This window comes from Mytilus edulis, chromosome 2, assembly GCF_963676685.1.
Source record: "Mytilus edulis chromosome 2, xbMytEdul2.2, whole genome shotgun sequence".
In the NCBI taxonomy this organism is placed as follows: Eukaryota; Metazoa; Mollusca; class Bivalvia; order Mytilida; family Mytilidae; genus Mytilus; species Mytilus edulis.
Genome location: NC_092345.1, coordinates 86,895,218 through 86,914,044, shown reverse-complemented (window position 1 = coordinate 86,914,044; position 18,827 = coordinate 86,895,218). Strand labels below are relative to the sequence as shown.

Below are 18,827 nucleotides of genomic sequence, written 5' to 3'. Positions count from 1 at the left end.
ATGGGATTATTTAAATATCTTTAAAACTGGAAAAACCTTACACTTACATAAAATTATCACTGAGTTTACGATGTTTTTTTTATGTTTTAAAAATTCTTTATTATAATTCCGTGAGAAATAATTGAATATATATCAGATGACGGAATTCCCAATGCACGAGGATATATTAAGTAAATTAAGTTCTGACTGTCCCACATGAAAAGTTCTGATTGTCCCACATTATTTTATGAAGTAAAATGTTCTTAAATAAACAAGGTAACTATTAAAATTGAGAAAAGGAAATGGGGAAAGTGTCAAAGCGACAACAACCCGACCATAGAGCAGACAACAGCCGAAGTCCACCAAAGGGTCTTCAATGTAGCGAGAAAATCCCGCACCCGGGGCGTCCTTCAGCTGGCCCCTTAAAAAATAGATGTATACTAGTTCAGTGATAATAAACATCATACTAAACTCCGAATTATACACAAGAAACTAAAAGTGTTTGTTCTGTTAAGTAAACAAGAATAATTAATTATTGCATGTTCTAACAATTATTTAGTTTAAACTGTATAAAAGTATAAAATATGATTTTTTTAAATCATCAGATTTATACACTTTTTATTAAACAATTTAATATTTCTGCTTACCGAAATATATTTATAACGTTACTTTTATTCATAAAAAAAAATTCAATATTAATTATTTGATCGTGCTTTTGTCTCACTGCCTATGGGCTATTTTAAGACTTCATATTATATTCTATGTTTGATGATAGTAATACTCCAACTGTACTTACTATGACCATTTGCAAAATAAGTTATGTAAATATTATCATTTGCTTATGTATATTTCATATTTTTAAGTTACATTGATAGGTAACCTGTAATTAATTGCTACAAACTATAAAAACAAATTAATTACTATCAAAACAATTCCCGACTGTCCCACATTTAAACTTCCCAATGGTCCCACAAACATCTTCCCGATTGTCCCACAAAATTTCATTAATTTTTTACCCTGTAATTTCAAAAAGTGGGACAATCGGGAAGACACCCTTTATTTTCTCGCTTTATTGAAAACCCATTTGTGACCGTCGGCTGTTTTCCGCTCTTTGTTAGGGATGGTGTCTCGTAGACAAATTCCCCATTTCCATTCTTAATTTTATTATCTATTTTCTATTTTAGTAAAATTGTATACAGATTTGCTCTCGACATTGCATTGTTACAATATAAGTACTTATACGTGATTTTGATTTTGATCGGGAGATGCTATAATTGTTTTTTTTTTTTTTTATTGTATATGTAAAAGTACTTGTTTTTTTATTTTGTTTTCTTTGAAACCGGAATGCAGCGTTTGAAAGTGTTTTTCCTGTAAAGATTGTTGTTATCGTACTTTATGAACCATATGTTTTCGACTAAGATCCTTTTAGAATTTTCCAGTAAACTGCAAATTGCTAGAAAACAAAGAATTAATGATGCTTAATCAGTAATCAGTTTTCGGGTCATTTATGTCACTCAGTGTGGTGGGGGATAACTGCCGCTATATTTACATTTCCTTAAAAATACTTCATCTTATATTATTAAAGCATATTAACCTGCTTGGCTTTTCTGTTGGGCTAGGTCTGGTAAAAATAAACTTTCAGGTTGTTAAGCTACTAGTTAGGCATGAGCTAACAAGTTATCCCCCATTTCACTGAGTGACACCAAATAAAATGATGTTAGGAAGGGAGATAACTCTTCCAGTCCAAGCATTTTCTATTTCTGGTCCTGGGATAAAGGCTTGGACTGGAAGAGTTATCTCCCTTCCTAACATCATTTTATTTGGTGTTACACTGGTGCTTGCATGTTTTGATGACCGGTATGCCATCAGTAACTGGGATATAAACTCATCCCAACAGTCTTGATTGTCTTGGTAATACATTTTAACCATGGATACTAATGTGCGATTAAATCTTTCAACAGAGCCATTTGCCTGTGGCCTCATACTGGTCGCTCTCGTTTTTTCTATTTGTAACAGGTTGCATACTTCTTTTAAAAGTGTTGACTCGAAATTCCGACCTTGGTCTGAGTATAGTTGGAGAGGTGTTCCAAATCTGCTTATAAATTCATTGGTTAGGGCCTGGGCCACTGTTTTTGCTTCTTGGTTTGGTAGAGGATATGCTTCTGTCCACTTAGTGAACAGATCTGATAGAACTAGTACAAATCTATTGTTGTTTTTAGACATTGGGAGAGGACCAAGTATATCCATGGCGACTCGCTCCATAGGTTCACCAGTGAGGAATTTTCCCATAGGGGCCTTTCTTGCCTGTGGTTGCTTTCGGGCTGCACAACTGTCACATCGTTTTATGTATTCGAAGATGGTGTTTTTCATTGAGGGCCAATAAAAAGTTTTCTGCATTCTATCTAAGGTTTTATCTATGCCTAAGTGACCTCCTGTTGGGATATCATGGAAATATCTGATAGCTTCCTGTCTTTTTGATGTTGGTACGATTAGTTGCAGAAATTCTTCTGTCTCATTTTCGATCCATTTCCCGTAAAGAAGACCTTGGTGTATTTCCAGTCGATCCCATTGTCTCCATAAGGTTTTTATAACTGCAGATTGATTGGAGATTTCGTTCCAATCTGGGCGCTTTTTGTCTTCTATTCTTATTAGAATTTCAGATATCTCATGGTCATCTAATTGTGATTTTCTTAGTGAGATTTGGTCCCAACCATCTATCACTAGGTCTTTAATTTTCGTTAATCCTGCACTTGGAATAACCTGTCTGGATCTGGTTACAGCTCTGATTTGATTAAGTGGGGTGCATTGGGGGATTGCTGTCTCTTTGCTGTCTTCTTCAATATTTTGCACATCATTCTGTGTCTGTTGGTTTAGACAGGACGTACAGGGCACTCTGGATAGGGCATCTGCATTGGTATGTTTCAGGCCAGGGCGGTGAATGACGTTCAGATCATAGGTAGCAATACACAGTTAGGAGTTTAGTTTCGCATTTTGGCCCCTGTGGATTTTTCAAATAGGAAAGTTATTGTGTAATAAAATTCATTTTTAGACAGATGAGTGCTAATTTAGCCTTCAAAGATGGTTTATAAGTGCATCAAGACTATTTTTTACCTGTTTTATGGGCTGTTTTCTGTTTGACAATCCGTATTTTCATAGCTAGACCGGCCATCGGTCCAGAAATTAATGTACTGTTTACAAACACTCTTTTTCTACACGAAGTTTTTGACGCAATTTTACAAAAAAATGAGATGAAAGACATATGATTTTCATTGAATTTGCTGAATGATATATGTACACAGTTTCAAAAAAGGTATTACTTCAAGCGATTGAAATTCTACTTTTAGTCAAATTTTGGGGAAATATGTGACATCTTTCCCCCCCTTTTTGCAATATTTTATAACAAATAAATGCAGATTGTTGCCATGGATACACCAAAAAGAAATTATATTTTACCATTTTATATACTGGATATAAAATCTATGAAAGATTCTGATTACATACATATGCCCATATATGACACAAACAGTAAGCTTGATATTGCATGAAAGCAAAGAAAAGGGGAGGGTAAAATTCATGAGTGCAAATTTTAGTACTTTTTCCTAACTGTTTATTGCTACCATAGGTACCTAGCTCCTGGAGCCATCTTGCAGTCTGACCTGTAAGTTTCTTTAAATTTTTCATCCAACTGACTGCAGCATTGTCTGTTCTTAAAAGTACATTTTGACCGTATAGATATGAATGCAAATGTTTTAAAGCTGCTACAACTGCTAGGAGTTCTTTTCTAGTTACACAGTAAGATTGTTCAGGCCTTGATAAAGCTTTACTCATGTAAGCTATCACGTGCTCCTTTCCTTCCTGTTCTTGTGAAAGTAAGCACCAACAGCTTGTTAACTGACATCCGTATCCAAAATAAAAGTTTGGCCCGGTACAGGATAAGCAAGAATGGGTGACGTTGTAAGTGCCACTTTCAGGGTCTGAAATGAGTCATTACACTCGTCAGTCCAGGTCAATTTTACCCCTTTTTCACATAATTTGTTTAAAAGGCGGGCTATTTTGGCAAATCCTTCCACAAATCGCCTGTAATACGAGGCTAGGCCTAGGAAACTGCGAACTTGCTTCATAGTTTTGGGAACTGGCCAGTTTTTAACAGATTCTACTTCTCCTGGATCAGTGTTTATACCTTCTTCTGAAACAATGTGACCTAGGAATTTTGCTTTCTTTTGGAAAAAACTACATTTTGAGGGCTTGAGTATTAGATTAGCTTCTAAAAGGCGTTCAAAAACATGTTCCAGTCGCTTGGCACATTCGTCAAATGTACTATGATGTCGTCCATATAAACTAAACATTCCCTCCATTGTAGACCCCTGAGGGCATCTTCCATTAAACGCTGAAAGGTACTTGGGCTGTTGCACAATCCAAATGGCATTACAGTGAATTGGTACAGGCCCTGACTAGTGGAAAAAGCTGTTTTCTCTCTGTCAGATTCCAAAAGCTCCACTTGCCAAAATCCTGAATTTAAGTCCATTAAATTATACAATTTAGAGTTGGATAAAGCCACTAAACAGTCATCTACTCGCCCAACAGGGTACGAATCGACTCTGGACAGCTGGTTTAACGATCTGAAGTCCACACATACTCTGGTAGTTAGATCTGGCTTGGTTATTAAGACTAAAGGTGCACTCCAGGGGCTGTTTGAAGGCTCAATAATGCCACGTTCTAACACTTTTGAAACTTCTGTCCTTTCTATTTCTCTCTTACCAATTGGTAGTCTCCTGGGTGGTACTCTAACTGGACGAGCATCTCCAGTATCAATGCTGTGTTTGATATTATTAGTTCTTCCGATGTCTTCTGGGGACCTTGAAAATAAATCTTGAAATTTATTCAGGAGTTCTGCAAGGGTCATCCTTTATTTGGACGTCAAATGTGTGCAACTTCTTGTCAAAAGGTCTTGGAGGTGCTCTGGTACTCCGTTTTCATCAGTTTCTACTTGCCTGCTTGAAATAATGTTGACGCCTGCACATCTGTCTTGTCTTAACTTGAAGGCTGCTACAGATTCACAAGTACCAAGCATGGTGTTAGGATGAAGCTTAACATCTGAGTCAGTGTAATTAACCACTTGGACGAACGGGTATTCGTCATCAGAATTTATTATACCACTAACTACAGAGATATTTTTTTCTTCGTATAAAAGATTGCAGGGTTCTATTATAGCTATGCTAGTAACATGCTCCTTGTTTGGTATATTTAAAACAGGTAAGGTCATACTAGAGTTTGATGGTACAACAACAGTATCTCTGGCTAACACACGACAGGTCATTCTAAATTCTCCCCCCACCCAACATTTAATATCTAAATTTTCTGTTTGGAGTATATGAGATCTGTAGTCAATCTTTTTCACATGCTTAAGTAGGAAATCTTGTCCTAAAATGGCATCAGGTGTGATATCACATACAATACATTGGTGACGAAAGATGGCGCTTCTTAAGGAAAACTCAAGAGTTACCATTCCATATATGTAGTTAATTTGGTCCCATTTACGTTCTGAAGACTGTATTCATCCTGTGGATTTTCAATATTGGGGTAATTAAAACTATTGGTTTGGATACCATTTGATAGGTATTCCTGATTTACATCTGGACTAGACTGGAAAATACCTTTATGAACTTGGTTGGATATAAGAGATACTGTAGAACCAGTATCTATCAGAAAATCTAGCTTGTATCCAGAAATTGTACCATTTGTATACAATCCATTGTCCCATTTGTATACAATCCATTGTTCCATTGGTCTAAATGTTTTCCTACTTGTATTACTCTGTCATTAAATTCAGCATTACTCTCTATATCCATGTCAGACCCTTCTAACTCCGTCTGGCTCCGTTCTGTTGAGCTGACGGGTAACCGTTTCCCTGGTTCTGTTGGTTATTTCCACTTCTTTGTCCTTGGAAACTAGGACTGTTTTTCGACCAATTTGAGTTTGGTGGGGAAGCTTGATTTGGTTCTGCTTGTCTCTTGTACAAAGGGCAATTCCTGTAAAAGTGGTCAGGAGAGTTACAGGTAAAACAAGTTCTTGAGCCTCTTTGAGTGGTCTGGCTACTATTTGAACCATGTTCTAGTCGATCTATTCTGTCAATAAGTTGCTGTAGGGTTGATTCATTTTCTTTGCTTTGGACTGGTATGTCAGTATCTTGGGTGTTTAGGTAGGTCTTAGTATCTGAAACTTGTCTTATATTCCCCCTTTTTCTATCATTAGGATCCCCAAGAGAGCCTCATATCTCTCTATTAGGTCTACTGCTTCAGTAACTGAACGACAATCTTTATCTATACAACGACACTTCATTTCAAGGGAAATATTTTTATACAATTGGTTAAGGGCAAGGACTTCATGGACTCTTGTGTCTAGGTTACTGTATGCTTTTTGGGCCATTTGGCGTAAGTCATCTCCAAAATTTGCAATGGGCTCTTGAGGTTGTCTGGTTGTTGTTTCAAATCTTGAAGCCATCTATTCTGATGTCTGGCATTTCCAAATCTCTGCTCAAGGGTTCTGACTAATATACAGTAGGATTTTTTGTCAGTACTGGTAAGGCTTATATAGAACGTCCTAGCTGGTCCCCGTAGGCTAGCAGCAAGCAAAAGAGATTTTTCAGATTCTTTCCATCTTCCAAGGTCTGCACAGTTTTCAAAGTGAGAAATATATTCTTCCCAAGTGTCCTTTCCGTTGTAGGGCTCTGGTTTAATGGTAGTTCCACTTATATTTCCTCTTGGAAATCCTGTCGGTATCTGGTTGTCAAAATCTGGATTGTTGCCACGGATATTTTGGTTTCTGTCTGGTAAATCTCTCTGGTTCGGTCCAAGTTGGTATTCTTTACGGTAAAAATTCTCGCCTACGCCTCAGTATTCGTCTCTGATCGGTACGTCACCTTGACGCGCTTCGTCGTCGTCCCCGGCGGTACCGCTGCCACTCGGCCCTATGTTCCGTCTGAACATGATTTCTCGGTCGGGAGATTCATCTCGAGGTTTTAATAATTGGGGCGTCTCATTATCATCACATTCAAAGTTTGACATTTCTGCTGCTGCTTTATTAAAAAGATAACAAACATTATTTTGTGTTTGTTTTATAAAACTGATTACATACAGGGTTAAAATACTGTCGTTTAACGTTCTTCTAAATTTTAATTCATAAATACAACGGTAACGGAACAACGCAAAATACGATAAAAACAGTAACAGGAAACGTTATTTACAAATTTATTATTTACATATTCCACCACACGTCAAAGCTAAAATAATCCCGAATTGGCTATGGGTACGATCACGGGATGTCTGAAAGAATTGACATCCCACTTCTGACACCAGTGTAACAAACCGCCGCCACAGGCCGAGTAATTGGTCGTGATTTGCTCACTGTAGGTATTGTGTACTTTACTGTCATCTGTCGTGATTTGCTCACTGTAGGTACTGTGTACTTTTCATTTTAATTTGTCGTGATTTGCTCACTGTAGGTACTGTGTACTTTACTTTCATCTGTCATGATTTGCCCGATATAGGTACTGTGTACTTTATCTTTATCTGTCGTGATTTGCTCACTGTAGGTACTGTGTACTTTACTTTCATCCATCTAGATTTGCTCACTGTACGTACTGTGTACTTCACTTTCATCTGTCGTGATTTGCTCACTGTATGTAAAAAATGCAAAAAAATAAAAAAAAAATAAGAGAATGGTCCGATATGGCAAGTTTTGTCATGGTAGGTGTGGTCTGTGCGATGTCAGATATTTTTTGATAATTTCTGCAATCCGTTCATTAATAGTGTTTAGTGAATAATACTAAGAAATGCAATTCTATTTTTAATACTATATTATAAATTGATTTGAATAATTCACATGAGTTTTTAGAAGCCTTATGGCTTGGCAGCCTTTCTTAAATCATCAAGACACATCTCTTTAACACTGGCGTTTTTCCTTGTCGATTTTACTCTGTTGTTATTGCTGCATTGACAGTTGTTGGCATTATCAGCACATTTAAAGAAATCACCTTTATCAAATATTTGTCCAACATCAGCACATGTATCTAAAATGATAACAGTAATATCTAAAATATGAACTAGTCTGTATAGCATTACTTATTGGAATATAAACACATGGAATATAGCTGGTTTTTTTTACAAAAGCAATCCAAATTAAAAAAAAATATTTACAAAGCACTGTGAATATATCAGTAATGGTGTCGAAATAACTTTTATAATCAGGTCATGGTAAAAAAGCAAAAGACATACGTCTTACTCTTTAGGTTTTGAAAATCTAAATAGAAAAAATGGAAAAATAAATAACAATAAAAAACCAACTAAGGAAACTTGTAAACATGGTCAATGATGATCAAACTAAAGCTAAAGTTACGAAATTTTAAAGTTATCTGAGAAACAATGTTCACCAAGTAAAAGAAAATAGCATAGGAGTGTAATGTTTTTTTATTTTTTTTTACTTTTACACAAATAAGATACTAGTATTTTGATCAAAGTTCTCACAACGAGAGACTGTTCCATGTCATCAATCTGTAATTCAGTGGTTGTCTGTTGTAGCTGTGTTACATTTTTTTTTAGGTTCATTAATTTGGTACAGTACATAAATTAGGCCCGTTAATTTTCTCGTTTAAAGTGGTTTGTATTTGTCTTCTATAGATGACTATGCGGTGTAGACTTTGCTCATTGTTGAAGCCCGTACGGTGACCTATAAATGTTTTGAAAAAATGCTATGTCATTTGATCTCTTGTGTAGAGTTGTCTCATTGTCATGTGCTTCATTGGATAAGTACTCTGCAATATGAATAATCGTATTTTTAACTATAGGCGTTACCTCCTGGGCACGGTTCACATATTCCAGGCCAATTATTAAAACTTGAACATTTCTTATGACATGCCCATTCTCTACAGTATGTGAAACCATTTTCTTTTATACATTTACGATCTCCTCCAATAAGTGTGTACATTTGCTCATCTTTTCCAAATTTGATACATCTTCCTACTACTTCGTAACAATCTGGCAATAAAAAAAAAACTAGAGGCTCTAAAGAGCCTGTGGCGCTCACCTTGGTCTTTGTGAATATTAACCAAAGGAAGCAGATGGATTCATGACAAAATTGTGTTTTGGTGATGGTGATGTGTTTAATTTGTACATCTTATTTTACTAAACAGTTTTGCTGCTTACAATTATCTCTATCTATAATGAACTTGGCCCAGTAGTTTCAGTGGAAAATGTTAATAAAAATTTACAAATTTTATGAAAATTGTTAAAAATTGACTATAAAGGACAACAACTCCTTAGGGGGTCAATTGACCATTTCGGTCATGTTTGACTTATTTGTAAATCTTACTTTGCTGAACATTAATGCTGTTTACAGTTTATCTCTATCTATAATAGTATTCAAGATAATAACCAAAAACAGCAAAATTTCCTTTAAATTACCGATTCAGGGGCAGCAACCCAACAACGGGTTGTCCGATTCATCTGAAAATTTCAGGGCAGATAGATCTTCACCTGATGAACAATTTTATCGCGTCGGATTTGCTCTAAATGCTTTGGTTTTTGAGTTAGAAGCCAAAAACTGCATTTTACCCCCATGTTCTATTTTTAGCTGTGGCGGCCATCTTCATTTGATGGCCGGGTCGTCGGACACATTTTTAAAACTAAATACCCCAAAGATGATTGTGGCCAAGTTTGGATTAATTTGGCCCAGTAGTTTCAGAGGAGAAGATTTTTGTAAAAGATAACTAAGATTTACGAAAAAATGGTTAGAAATTGACTATAAAAGACAATAACTCCTAAAGGGGTCAACTGACCATTTCGGTAACATGACTTATTTGTAAATCTTACTTTGCTGGACATTATTGCTGTTTACAGTTTATCTCTATCTATAATAATATTCAAGATAATAACCAAAAACAGTAAAATTTCCTTAAAATTACCAATTCAGGGGCAGCAACCCAACAATGGGTTGTCCAATTCATCTGAAAATTTCAGGTCATACATCTTGACCTGATAAACAATTTTACCCCATGTCAGATTTGCTCTAAATGCTTTGGTTTTTGAGTTATAAACCAAAAACTGCATTTTACCCCTATGTTCTATTTTTAGACATGGTGGCCATCTTGGTTGGTTGACCGGGGCACCGGACACATTTTTTAAACTAGATACCCCAATGATGATTGTGGCCAAGTTTGGTTAAATATGGTCCAGTAGTTTCAGAGGAGAAGATTTTTGTAAAAGTTAACGCCGGACGACGGACGCAGGACGACGATGGACGCCGGACGCCGGACGCCAAGTGATGGGGAAGGGTCACTTGGTCCTTCGGGCCAGGTGAGCTAATAAGTATGATTAGGGAATTTAATATTATAAAATTTACCTGCATTCTATGCATTTGTACTTTTTCTGTTTAATATTCAATTTACTTCACCATTTAATGTGTTACATTAATCACTTTCAAGATTGTAAATTCAAATGCGTAAATTGTTTACAAAATCCGTGAGGTCGTCTATCTACGTAACTGCTACCGTCAAGAATGTGTGAGGTTTGGAGTGCTGTAAAACTTTCGTTTTGTGTGACCAACCCCTTTCTTTTAGGTAGTAACAAATTTGCGGACGGAATGAAACATCAAACTTTAGTTATTCTCGACTAAATCAGCATATATCAGCAGAAAAGATTTTGTGAAACATGACTGCAATTCTTTTACACTTACCTTAATTTTATAAGTTTGAAATACTTACTGCAATAACTAAATAGTCCAACCAGATAAATAAGAAACATCGGAAGGAAAACCATTTTGTCTATACCTGAAATTTATAAAATACTGAAGAATTATTTCACACAGTCTACTTGAATTGATGGTACATTGCAGTTAATTATTTGACGCCTCTTTAACAAACTGCAAAGCTACAATGACTCTGGTATACAAAATTCGAAACTAGATTTAGTTTGCTATACTGTCTCGGTTTTGTTCTTTGTGAGATAGTTTTCTCATTGGCAATCACACCGCATCTTATATAGATTATATATTATATTATTATAAAGTGGTTTTATATGTTAATTACTTAATGAAAATACTCTTCTTTCTTTCTTTCTTTTTTGTTTAAACACATTCAATATTTTACATCGATTAACCAATCAATTTATACATACATGTATATTTTATGGATCATTGGTTCTATTATTTTAAAAAGAGATAAAATTGAGACAAATAAAGGTTTCCTAACACGGAAAGTTTTCCTTGCTTTTGGCACATCACTTTAGCTGCTTCAGCCTTTTGCTCTCATTGCAAAAAAGGTGTCCGCCAATCTAAGGTGGTAAGGCTTTGCATCTGTCGAGAGCACATGAAAAATAAGATGTCCATGTGTCTCATTTATTGCGTTAAACAATATTGACCGAGCGTTCCTTTTCGGAAAACGTATTGATTTACAATAAATGAAATAGCCGAATCCTATCTAATGCCTTAATTGAGAAAGCGTCTGTAACATATACAAACTGAATTGTGACTTTCGGTCCTACATTCAATATATATATATATGGTTTGAATAATTATGTGCTTTTTAAGTTTAAAATTAAAACTTCTGGTAATTTCCATTAAACAATCTCATGTTGATTACATAGTCATTCAGTGGTTTCTTTCAAATTATCTATTTGTCTTGGAATAAAATTGAGAATGGAAATGGGGAATGTGTCAAAGAGACAACAACCCGACCAAATAAAAAACAACAGCAGAGGGTCACCAACAGGTCTTCAATGTAGCGAGAAATTCCACGCACCCGGAGGCGTCCTTCAGCTGGCCCCTAAACAAATATATACTAGTCCAGTGATAATGAACGCCATACTAATTTCCAAATTGTACACAAGAAACTAAAATTAAAATAATACAAGACTAACAAAGGCCAGAGGCTCCTGACTTGGGACAGGCGAAAAAATGCGGCGGGGTTAAACATGTTTGTGAGATCTCAACCCTCCCCCTATACCTCTAACCAATGTAGTAAAGTAAACGCATAACAATACGCACATTAAAATTCAGTTCAAGAGAAATCCGAGTCTGATGTCAGAAGATGTAACCAAAGAAAATAAACAAAATGACAATAATACATAAATAACAACAGACTACTAGCAGTTAACTGACATGCCAGCTCCAGACTTCAATTAAACTGACTGAAAGATTATGATTTCATCATATGAACATCAGGCACAATCCTTCCCGTTAGGGGTTTAGTATCATACCATCATAACATATATGAGAAGAACATAACCCGTGTCATGCCAACAACTGTTTTAAAAAATAATGTGTTTAGTTCCGATGCAAAGACCTTATCAGTGACTCAATATTAACGCCAAAATATGCAATCTTTAATGACTTGACAACAGTATCGTAATTATATCCCTTCTTAATAAGTCTATTCAAAGGTTTTGTAAGTTTCTGAGGTGAATACTGACACCTTTGTGCTTTATAAAGAATATTACCATAAAAAATTGGATGTGAAATACCTGAACGTATTAGAAGTCTGCATGTTGAGCTATATTTACGAATGATGTCTTTATACCGATGATAAAATTTAGTAAATGTTTTGACTAGTTTGTGATATCGAAAACCCTGGTGTAATAATTTTTCAGTAATATATAAATTTCTCTCGTTAAAATCTAAAACATTGTTACATACACGAGCGAATCGTACAAGTTGAGATATATAAACACCGTAAGATGGTGACAAGGGAACGTCACCATCTAAAAACGGATAATTAACGATAGGAAATGAAAAATCATCCCTTTTATCATAAATTTTAGTATTCAGCTTTCCATTAGTGATATAGATATCAAGATCGAGAAAAGGGCAGTGGTAATTGTTAGTATTAGCTTTATTTAAAGTAAGTTCAATAGGATAAATTTCATTAATATACATACTGAAGTCGTCATTATTAAGAGCCAAAATATCATCCAAATATCTAAAAGTATTATTAAATTTGTTTATCAGATGTTGTTTCGATGGGTCTTTGCTTATTTTTGTCATAAATTGTAACTCATAACAATACAAAAACAGGTCCGCAATAAGTGGTGCACAGTTAGTCCCCATTGGAATTCCGATAATCTGACGATATACGGAATCCCCAAAGCGAACAAAAATGTTATCTAGTAAAAATTCAAGGGCATATATAGTATCAAAGCATGTCCAATTAACATAGTTTTTTTGTTTATTGCTACTAAAAAATGACCTAAAAGAGTTTGAACATATATATTCACATTCTGATTTTTTGAATGCCCATTTAATTAGGTGTGTGAATTTTTTCTTAATGAGAATGTGAGGCAATGTGGTATATAGGGTAGAAAAATCAAAACTTTGAACAGATTCAAAATCACCAATATAAGCATGCAATTTATCAAGTACTTCCAACGAGTTCTTGACACTCCAAAAGTAATTTATTCCACTATTTTCGAAGGCCTTATTTGAACAATTTATTATCAGGTTTTTAATTGTACCAAGTGTGCTGGTAAGAAGAATAGACAATTTAGTAGTTGAACAATGGCTTGAAGACGTGATAAATCTATATTTGTAAGGGGTTTTGTGTAGCTTCGGAAGCCAATACATAGTTGGGACTTTCATTGTATTTGGCTCTGCTTGTAAAGCGGTGGCTAAAAGTTTATGTTTGTTACAGATTTCGTTTTCTGAAAATTGAGTCAGTTGGAATGTTGGTGAATTGGTGATTTCCTTTTTCAGAACCTCAATGTAAAATTTACGTCAAACAATAATAATATTATTAGCAGCTTTATCTGCCGGGACAAAAACAAATTCCTTGGCTAGTTCTTTTAGTTTAAGTTTACTCTGATCTTACGATAACCATTACCTTCCTTATACTTTCACTTAGACGTATACCGCATATCCTTTTGTTTCTCGACTTACTCTCCAGGTGTCATACCACCAATTAAATGTCCCTATCTGTTCAACCAAATTTTACAATTTTTACAGCTTTCCAAATATTTTACCTTAAGTTTCACTTCATAGAAACCAGGTATATCCTGAATCGTTCATGTATCAGCTTTCTACATGCCAATTTTCAACAGATGTTTAAAATCATATAAAAAAGAAAAGGTCTTCCGAATAGAGGTACCACTAAAAATAACCCCTGGTTTTCTGGAAATCTTAAATTAGTATACTATGGAGTGCATTAATCCTCAATTTTGAATGCAAACTCATAAACAAGTAAATTTTAGCTCAAAATGGTCTTAATATATTTCTCATTCACCAAAAGTTTATTTCTGCCAATTTGTTGGTTAGTTTAGGTAAACAATGACATCAAATGCACTATTTTTTGTCCGAGTAGGCCTACTTTCAGTAATTGGTGGTATGACACCTCCAGGAGTACGTATCTATCAGACCGAGTATGTGTTAATATTAATATATGGCTTCATGAACATAAAAACATGCAGGAAACGCTGGTTAAATCGACTAAACTAGATATCAATTTTCGTCGACAAAAGTTACATCGAGATAAAAAAATTACATGTAACTATTATAAAACCAGAAACCTTTATGAGTTGATGTTCAGATAGAAAAAAAAACATAACGAGTGATGTAGTTTAGATTGTGGATCTCATTTTAGATTTTCCTTTTGTGATATCAAGAACATTTTTTTTATTCTATTTTTTCTATTGTGCTGTCTAAGTTTAATGGTTGGCTTTTGGTTCAACTATTCGGCAGTATAACCGATGCTAAAAGGGTAAGAACGTTTGATTTCATGGGATATATAAATACACAGCCACTTCCGGTCAAAACGGGCAATACCGACCGTGCAAGAACCTCACGGGTAGGCAATGTCGTTAAAAAACCCACCGTAGTCGTCGTCAAAACAGGGACTTCAAATAACCATCTCAACATATTAAAGCTCTAACAAGGGTTCTTATGTGGCCTGTTGCAAAAATAAACAAACAAATTTATACAGAAGCATTGACTTCTGACAGTCCGGTGATACGCTCAGAGTCTACAACCCTTCGATTGCTTCTGCAACATGCCAGTTTTCCTTAGTTTTTAAGGCTCATGGTTTTTTTCGTTCTCATTTTTGCGTTACTTGTAGATGTTATTTTGGCCTGGTGTAAACCTTAATAGATGTTTTATGGAAATATCGACCGTAAGGTATTGCTATTTCAGTTAAACAGCATTAAACATGTACGCATGATGCTTTTTTTTTGCTTTCGTTTTCATAAGATTTTCAAAAAATACTTTTCGTTTGTAAATGTTTTGTTCATATGAATATATGATTGTTTTATATGTTGTTTAATACCTCTCTTTTTGTATGTAACTTCTATATTTCTTTCCGAAGTCTAACCAAAAATAATTGCTTTTGTATCCGAAGGACAACTTATAGCTTTACATTCAACAGAATTCTGATTCTTGTTAAGAATGTCCTTATACATTTTTGCAGATTAATACTCGAAATTTGACAAAACCTATCAAAGTTGTGATTTTGAGGTTAATTCAGGCGTTAAAATGTTTGTCATATCAAGAAATAAGCCACAACTATGTATACATATGGAGCAGGGACACTTTGAATGTAAGTGAATGTTAAAAGACTTTTTTACAAGGGCCCGAGTGGTAAATAAAATAGAGGACTTTGCTCTATCTCTTTAAAATGTACATTTTACAAAAAAGAGTATATATTTCTAGAAAATAAAAGTAAAATATCTTTTGCTTAGGCTACAGGGACAAATATTACAGCATATTCGGGACGTTATAATGTCATAGATCATTACCATTGTCATGATTGTTAAAGAACAAAATAACCATGCAGATATAAATTTACCCACATAAATAATATAAGAGCAAGCTGTAATGATGCTTTTACTATTTCGTTCATTTCAGAATATGCAATATCTGCTACTAGTATTATAGATAACTTGGAGTCGGTATTGCGGCGATGCAAACTATTGCTATGTTGAGTGTTTCAAGGATTATACGTACAGGGGTTTAGAATTTGAATCTTACTTACTTTTGAAGTTCGATGTTTACATATAAAGCTGATTTATAACATCTGTATGTTGTACATATAAAGCTGATTTATAACATCTATATCAAATCCGACAGGTCCAAATTTTACTGTTATGAGCAGTAATTGAATATGTATTACTTTGCACAATTAAAGGTTGAATTGCAACTTTTCTTAGATATATATGTCTTCCCTATTTGCAAGAATAATCAAAAAATGAAAAAAATATTTTATATATTAGACTTACCTGGTACAAAATATGCATTAAATTCAATACAAAAACACTTGTACACATAAAATTGGAACAGCTGTTTGTATACCAGGAAAACCAATTTACTTATTTATTCAAAACTTAAGCCTCTTTCATTTTACATTGGAAATACGACGGTAATTATCAATACCTATAAGATTTTCTTCTTTATTTCCTTCATTTGTTCATATATTATTTTTCTCAATTGTAAATTAGTTTGTTATAAATGTTTTCTTGAATTTACTCAGTCAGGTATATAGAAATATCACTAAGATAACATTTTTTAATGCTAATCGTTTATTACGTTAACTTAATTATGAATTTTTATGCTGCAAAACCTCTCACCCAGGTTAAGGGAGGGTTGAACGCTTACAAACATGTTTAACCCCGCCACATCAAATTTGTCTTTCCTAAGTTAGGACCTTATTCGCGAAAATTGGAAAGAATAGTACAACATCCTAAACAAATACCTAAGATATTCCCCAACAACGTCTTTACTGACTCCCAGTAGTAAATCATTAAACAACTGCGGTGATGATGGCTGATTTATCATCTTTGAATAGCACGTCTCTTTGTCAGCACGCTCTTGCATACACGTGGTCTTAAAGAATTACTAATGCAAATGTTATGTTTATTTTTGATTTAGAACAAGTATAAAACAAACCTTGTTTCCCATCTAGATGGAAGAAGAGCAACGCATACATGCAATATAGGTTCAGTTGGGTCAGTTCTAATTTCTTTTTTGGAATAAACCATAATAATCTGTCACAGAACAGTCATTTTAAAACAGTCATTACAGAACAGTTCTGTCCTCGAACTAGTAACTTTTATAGAAGACTTTGAGCGGTATTGTGGTATTTAAATGGTTTGTTAGTCCTAAATGGCTTTACCACAAGAGTCCTGTCAACCAAAGAAAAAGAAATCACGAACTAAAAGCAAGGATAAAAACGAGCCAAACGTGGGTTTGTTTGATTTGTCCGCCATTACATACTCACAACAAACATTTCCAATGAACAATAACATGTCTAGCCAGCCTTACATGAATAATATGAACAATATGACTAGTAACTATCAAAATATGCCTGTGCAAATGATGGCTTCTCCTTTTGTTACTTCACCGACCCAGCAGATGGTACCCCCCTTTTTTCCATGCCATACACCAGCACCGGTAGTTAACCCTCCATTATTGGCAACTGATTTAATGTCTAAATTTGATGCGTTATCAGTAAAAATGAACAGTATTGATGACATTAAAAGCTATGTAACTAATATTGACCGAAAAGTGACCGATATGCAAAGTGATTAGTCCGAGATTACTCTGACGTCCAACGGCTGTTTTGCCAGACAAGCTTGGGCCGTGCGACGTCAGAGCTCGTCCCATATCAAAAAGTGGATATTTGCCCGTCAAAAATAGATGCGCTGCTTCGTCGCTTCTTGTACCGACTAACGGCCTTGGAATCATATAAATCGGGTATCAATTTGTTCATTTTTCATATATCTCTTCATTTATGTATTTTTCACCTACCAGCCATCCTTTATCTTCTCATATTTAGACAGTTTTCACAGTGACCCATCGATTCTGGCACTTTAACTTTCATTTTGAAAGATTGTCATGTGATCACGAGAAAAAAGTAAGGCACAATGGACTATGGAAGATGATGTATGCAAATGACCCTAGGTCAATACTCGTTCATTTACGATGCAAGTTGAGTAAATGTCCGAGAGCTTCCGACTGTTATTGTGGTTGGCACTAAATGCTAGCTATCGATCATTTTTTTTGATTGATACATTTTTCTTTGTCATTGTCAATGACAAAGAGATACAGGCAAGTGTCAGTGTTACTGAAACTTAACCTGTTAACAATTTAGTCAGTGTTACTGATTAATTATATAGCAAGACATTGTGTCTTATATTTATTTCATTTTATAAGAAATAGATTTATTCAATCATGACAGAACCAGTGAATATTAACACAGCTACATTTTTACAACTGAAGTCGTTAAAAGGCATTTGGGAGGCTAAAGCAAATGCCATACTAAGGGCAAGAGAAGAAAAAGGTACACTTACTGAAGACAACATCTTTGATATTACAGAAATTTCTAGTACTCTTTGGGCATCTTTATTAAAAGACAATCTAATAACTTTTAAAGAAGTTAAGCCATCGGTGGAAGATCTTACGTCAAAGGTAGCATTACTAAGGGATAAACTATCTAGTATTGAAAAGGATCGTTCTGACATGGTAGTTAGTTTTCAGTTACAGGCTGACCAGATGAGAGAGAATAACCTGGCCATATTGGAACAACAAAGGTGCAGTATGAGCAAGAGCGAGATGAATACTTAAAAAGGTAAAACAAGAATTAAATCATTTTAGAGAAATGGTAGAAACTAAAGATAAGGAATTAGACCGGCATCATGAAAAAACAGAGAAAATGCAATCACAAATAGAACAGCAAGAGTCTCTTGCTAGAATTCAAAAGGTAATAACTGACAGGGAATCTAAATCAGGAGTAAATTATAAACCCCCTTCAACTCCCGACAAATATGGTCCATCTGCTCCAAAGCTTGCTATTTTTTGATGGCAAAAGTGACTGGCGACCA

At 34.8% G+C, this 18,827-nt stretch overlaps 1 protein-coding gene across 2 annotated transcripts; it reads right to left on the bottom strand.

Annotated features, from left to right (window-relative positions):
* Positions 1-7,811: 7,811 nt before the first annotated feature.
* LOC139513267 (uncharacterized) lies at positions 7,812-17,841 on the bottom strand. 2 transcript variants are annotated; one of them, XM_071301609.1, is made up of 4 exons: positions 17,755-17,841; positions 10,736-10,801; positions 8,829-9,011; positions 7,812-8,047 (listed from the first exon to the last, which is right to left on the bottom strand). In XM_071301609.1, exons 1-4 carry the CDS (start codon positions 17,759-17,761, stop codon positions 7,878-7,880), a joined length of 426 nt encoding a protein of 141 aa, XP_071157710.1. In that variant the 5' UTR covers positions 17,762-17,841; the 3' UTR covers positions 7,812-7,877. The 2 variants fall into 2 exon arrangements, with proteins under 2 accessions (XP_071157710.1, XP_071157711.1); XM_071301610.1 differs by lacking the exon at positions 17,755-17,841 and adding an exon at positions 15,983-16,204.
* Positions 17,842-18,827: the final 986 nt, after the last annotated feature.